The sequence below is a fragment of the Nanorana parkeri genome, unplaced genomic scaffold (assembly GCF_000935625.1).
Source record: "Nanorana parkeri isolate BGI_ZX_2015 unplaced genomic scaffold, ASM93562v1 scaffold1362, whole genome shotgun sequence".
NCBI lineage: Eukaryota > Metazoa > Chordata > Amphibia > Anura > Dicroglossidae > Nanorana > Nanorana parkeri.
Window position 1 is genome coordinate 276922 of NW_017307630.1, and position 6000 is coordinate 282921.

Genomic DNA, 6000 nt, shown 5'->3' on the forward strand with positions numbered 1-6000 from the left:
TTTTCACAGCACTTTACAATATAAGGAAGACATTACAGTCACAATACAATTCAAGACAAGATGGTAAACCGAAATTGTATCTATTTTGTTTTTGAAATGAGTGGCAATGTCCTGGGCAGTCAGCGAGTTAGTAGGTGGTGGCGGTGGGGGACATAGTAGAGAGTTAAAAGTGGAAAAGAGTTGACGAGGTTTGGATGAGAGTGTGTTAATGAGAGTAACAAAATAAGTCTGTTTGGCAGCACGCAGGAAGGAATTATATTTTAGGAGGGCAGCTTTATACACGGTGAAATCTGGCAGAGTTCTAGTTTTTCGCCACAGTCGTTCAAGAGCGCGACTATGTCTTTTTATGAATTAGGCCCCGTTCACATTGAGCGATTTATCGCGCGGTAATTCCCGCGATATCGCGGCAATTTACCGTGCGATATCGCTCTCCAATGCTTCTCAATGGGGCAAAGGGTCCTGCTGTCGTGGGTCGTGTGTCGCTACAGCAGGACCCTATTTGGAGCGGATTTAGCCGCGATTCAAGCTTGCTCAATGCAAGCATTTGCGCGATATTGCGCGAAATGCAAATCGCGCAACAAATGCGCGATTTGCAAATCGCGCAGTGTGAATGGGGCCTTACTGACTTGGCTAAAGTTTAAGCAGCGTGTTGCCACATTGGCACCCCTCTGTTTGACAAAAGTACATTTTTATATTTATTTTGTTGAATGAGTCGGTCTGAAAACTCATGAACAACCAGTGACTGAAGCCAGTCAGCTGCAGTCACTGTTCAGGTATTCTGACAGCAGCACACCCACTGTCAGAATACATAAACCATGCATGGATAAACCCAGCTTGTGGGCTGAATGAGAAAAGAAAAAAAAAGTGAATGGCCAGCTTTACTCTAGATCCTTTTATTGACTCCTCAAGGTAACAAAATAAATATATATTACTCTGCTTTTAAATTATATAGAAAGGGCTGCACAGGATATCCTACTAGCACCATTATCCTTATGGGTCAGTGCCTGCACCAGTGTGATAAACTAGACTCCGCATTACCTGTTTTACTGTCAGTGACTTTATCAGGATTTTATTTTTTATTCAGGGCTTTGGGACTGCCAACAACTGATCATACCTATGAAGACTGCAGGCTAATGCTCACTGCCAGAGAGCTAACACTTCCCATGGAGACTGGCCTTGTTGAGTTCACAAAAATCAGCAAAAAGTTACGGTAAGACGTTTTTTGGTATGAGATGTTCAGATAATGCTTTTATTTCCTGTTTTGTTACTTCTATGACCCTGACAGCTATGCAGGTGGTAATGTAAGCTCTTGGTAGGGCCACCCAGGAGCTTAGAAACTGGCCTGGTAGGGCTATCTATACAAGCCAAATGTAAGACAACTTCATATACAACAACCTGAGGGAAGCTGTTTTTGGAGTATTGCAGTAAACCCCCTAAGGTGATAATTTCTTACAGGTCATTGAAAAAAATGAGGGTTGGTTTTGGGCCTATGACCAAAAACAGTATTGCTATGATAGTTTGGAGAAGTCTTGGATATGGTGTGTTTCTATCGAGGGACACAAATCGGAAAAAAGTGGCTGGTGCCTAAGCTTATATGGTGGGAAGAGATATCTGACCCTCCTCAATCACATTTGCCAAGCATAATAACAAAAGGTATACATTAAAACAATTAAGATACATATAAAACATAGCTCAGATGGCATCCCTGTGTGCTAAAACAATTTAAGGTCAATAACCGAAAAACCACTACAGTATATCTAAGTATTTAATCTTTATACTGGGTTAGTACCACAAGAATGGTGGACAAAAGATGGTGTGCAAGTGTTTAATAAGTGTAAACAGTCTGTAGTAAGCCTGGCCCCTGTCGTGCATACACTATTGGAAAGAATTATGAAGAAGGATGAAAATAGATATAGTGGAACATAATCTAGAAACAAAATCAAATCAAAAGATTATCTAGTTACCATTATGATTTAGAAATATTTTTGTAAATCATGATATTGGGTATGCTATCGATGTTATAAATTTAGATTTAGCTAAAGCATTGAATAATGTTCCCCTTAACTGCCTGGCATAGAAGTTAAGGATGTAAGGATTATAGGAGAATGCTTGCCTTCTGTTTTTAACATTTACAGTGGATAAGATTCAGATTGGGGTCACATTAAATTCATAACACATTTCCAAGATTCCAATGTAATTTGAAATGGTGAATGTGCAGCTGAATAACTGACTCCCTCACAAAAATAAATTAGTGGGTGGGTGGGGGAGGAGATTGTTAAATATGCAAGGACTTTTCAATAATTGTTGGGCCTCCTTGAGTGTGTTTATGCTTTTCCCACACTCCTATTTTTGAGGGTCTGTCAAACAGGAGAACATTTTTCCATGCACATACATTTTACCAGCCTTCTCAGTAAGGATTAGAGGATGGCCTCATCTGAGCTAAGATATGAAGAAAGTTCTCATATGATTGCTTTGCCTTTAGGGATTTAAGCAGAAAAAGGAGAAGAAATAACTCCACAAGAAGGAGAAATCCACTCTGTAGTTGGGAGAAAAGAAAAAAATAATATAATGTTTGTTGGGCGTATAGGGAAGCAGCTCTTTAAGGACATTGTCATGTGCTTCTGACAGTTCTGTAAAAAGCGTGTATTGCATCCTATTTGCAAATTGCTTAGAAGATATGAATCAAAATGTGCTCACCTTTTAGTTTAGCTGTATGACACCATATAATGCATATCCTGAAAAAAACACTTGGTCTCATCAGTTGTGAGTATTGAGGCTGCAGAATGATATAGTAGGCACTGATGCCAACTTGAAAGTAGATATAGATCTATGTTAGAGTTATCCTCTGAGTATTATGCACCAGAATATGCCATTAAGAAGATTATTTTATTGAAGGTACACTTAAAGATAATGCAACATGTTTCAAGGCAGTTTTATGTCTCTTCTTTAGAACTAATTTTGCAAGGAGAGGTTGCAACCATTTAAAGACCTGGTACCGGAATTGCTGGCTGTCATTCAAATATAATACATAAACTGTTTTGTACCTGCACTTATATGTACATATTTAAAAACACAACTATACTGTATAAACATGATCCCTAATCAAAAAAAAAGAAAAAAGAAGTTTATAAGTAGAGTCCTCTAGAGTTAATCTAGTTAATACTAGTTAATAGTTATGCAATCTAGAACAACCTTTATCAACCTTTACCCACTAAACAAATATATTACAGCTCACAGTACATTAGCATTAATAATAAAGAAAATTGCATAACTAGACTATCTGACACCCAGAACAGATTAAATACATATATATTATATAGATATATATCTATAGATATACCTATAGATATATCTATATATATATATGGGTAGAAAATGACTTTGTGCCAGAAGGTTTGAGGCTTGTCTCTGTGATGTTTGGCATATTGTAAGCATTTGCGTAGTAATGGCTTTCTTCTGGCGGCTCGACCATGCAGCCCATCTTTCTTCAAGTGCCTCCTTATTGTCCATCTTGCAACAGCCACACCACATGTTTTCAGAGTGTCCTTTATTTCACCTGAGGTTATTTGTGGGTTTTTCTTTGCATCCCAAACAATTTTCCTGGCAGTTGTGGCTGACAGTTTAGTTGGTCTACCTGACCGTGGTTTGGTTTCAACAGAACCCCTTATGTTCCACTTCTTGATTAGAGTTTGAACACTGCTGATTGGCATGCTCAATTCCTTGGATATCTTTTTATATCCCTTTCCTGTTCTATACCGTTCAACTACCTTTTCCCGCAGGTTCTTTGACAATTCTTTTGCTTTCCCCATGACTCAGAATCCAGACACGTCAGTGCAACACTGGATGAAGGATGCAAGGGTCTGTCAGGAGGCCGGAAACTCATTGGCCTTTTATACACACACACTGATTACATGCAAACAGATCACAGGTGAGGATGGTTCCCTTTAATAGCCATTCACACCCCTTTGTGTCAACCTGTGTGCATGTTATCAGGCCAAAATCACCAGGGTATGTAAACTTTTGATCAGGGTCATTTGGGTAGTTTCTGTTGTCATTATGTTTGGAAAAGAGTAAACACAGTTGATTGATAATAAATGGCTTCAGCCAAACACTACCCATAAGTGACAGGTTTTCGTGTTATCATTCATATTCTCTGAAAAATGGCCAGGAAATCATAAATTCTGCCAGGGTATGTAAACTTATGAGCACAACTGTATATACGACACCACCTGCTCTATATGGCAAAATGAATTAAATGAAACAAGTAATAATGACCCGAAAAGAAACACAAACTGTGAAAATTGTAGTATTCCCTTACACTAACTGTTAGTGGAATAGTGTTCCCTTACATGGGTGATCAAAGAAAAATGTCCTCCTTACATTGGAGGTCCTTTTACATAGGTGATCAATGCCTGCACCAGCAAACTTAGAGCTGTCACTGAACAGTGACGATCCCTTTTGCTGATCCACCGGCTGCTTCATAAAAGGTTATGTAGGGAGGTGACAGGGAAAGACCTTGGCTGGCATAGACCGTAATTACACTCTCCCTGAAGGGGAGATGGCAATGGCGTGCAAGGAGGGGACTGTATTAGAGAAATTACTATGAAGTGTGCAAATTTGCTAGCAAGTTTGGAAACACATGTAAAGAAAGCAAAAAGTAAGAATTTGAAATACTTTTTTCTGTGATTTCCCTGCAATGTTTTGATTCAATAAATATTTATTAGTTTTTAAGAAAAAAGTATGCAAAACATATAAATGGCCACCTATGGAACAAAATCTAATGCCATCGGCTTCCAAATAATACCATCAATAAAACATAAGTCCCGCAAACTTCTGTAATGTCATATTGTACATGTATATACTGTACAATACAATGCTTCTATTTCTCCAAGCATCTGCTTTATGATAATAGCGCTCTTTTAGCAAGTAAACCCTTTGTATATATAAAGAAGAGAAGGAAAAAAGAAGAAAAAAAATATAGAAAGAAGGGAAGAAAAGAATAACAAGAAAGACTAAAAAAAAGAAAATCTATCCATGTGTGTGTAGAATTAGCAATAGCAAGAACAAAATATGAAAGCACACTCCTGGTATATGAACACACTGCTGAGTGTTATATTCTAGGGGATGGTGTGCAGAGCTCTTCAAAACAGGGAGAGGAACCCTGTGAATCACACATAAAAAAATTATACTATACAGAAGAGCGCGTCTACCTGGTGTGGCTGGCACAATGAACTGAAATAAATAATATATAGTATGTGACTTACATAGATGTCAGTCAGCTGAATGACACACCTCGCCGTGTGTCTCAGCACCGTGTTCGTGAGAACTGTCAGGTGCGCTGAATGATACGGGTAAGTGCTCGATGTCAGAGGGAGATATGCTCTGATGTGAGAAAGACCATACGGCAGGATTGGCGGCAGGCTACACGTTTTGAGGGTTACCCTCGAAACGCTTTACAAAGAGGGCAACCCTCGAAACGCCTAGCCTGCCAGCCGCGGCTCGGCCTGGCCAGCCGAGTACGTGGGTTAGCGACGGATTCGGTATCCCAGATTCGGTCCGGCATCCATCAATCACCTGCTGCGGACCCGACAAGTTTACAAGACTTCCGAGGCCATACCACTGGGGATTTCAAGACACACCTGATGACTTCCCAACTGTAAGTCACATAGTATATATTATTTATTTCAGTTCATTGTGCGCTCTTCACTATATTGTAATTTTTTGATGTGTGTAGAATTAGTGAGTGAATGTATAAGATAATATATGTAAAGGGACCCTATAAGTGCAAGTAAAGGTATAGAGAACAACATTTTTATTACATCTCTTTATGTGTATTCAATATACAATAATGTGCATAAAAGTTATTTTCCATGAAGAGTAGGGAGAGAAAGAACAAAAAAGGGGGAAGGGAAAGAAAGGGAAAAGAGAAATGCCAATAGAGTGCATAAAGTCATTAATTCAATTTCCAATTTCCTCTATTTCGTGTATGTGCAATATATA

The 6000-nt window shown here is 38.8% G+C and overlaps 1 protein-coding gene across 1 annotated transcript in view; it reads left to right on the forward strand.

The window, feature by feature from the left end:
• Nucleotides 1–6000, forward strand: part of LPCAT2 (lysophosphatidylcholine acyltransferase 2) — a 122816-nt gene that overhangs the window by 83161 nt on the left and 33655 nt on the right. The window contains exon 11 of the mRNA XM_018569583.1: nt 1085–1210. Coding sequence (XP_018425085.1) covers nt 1085–1210 — 126 coding nt within the window. The remainder of the gene's footprint in view (nt 1–1084; nt 1211–6000) is intronic.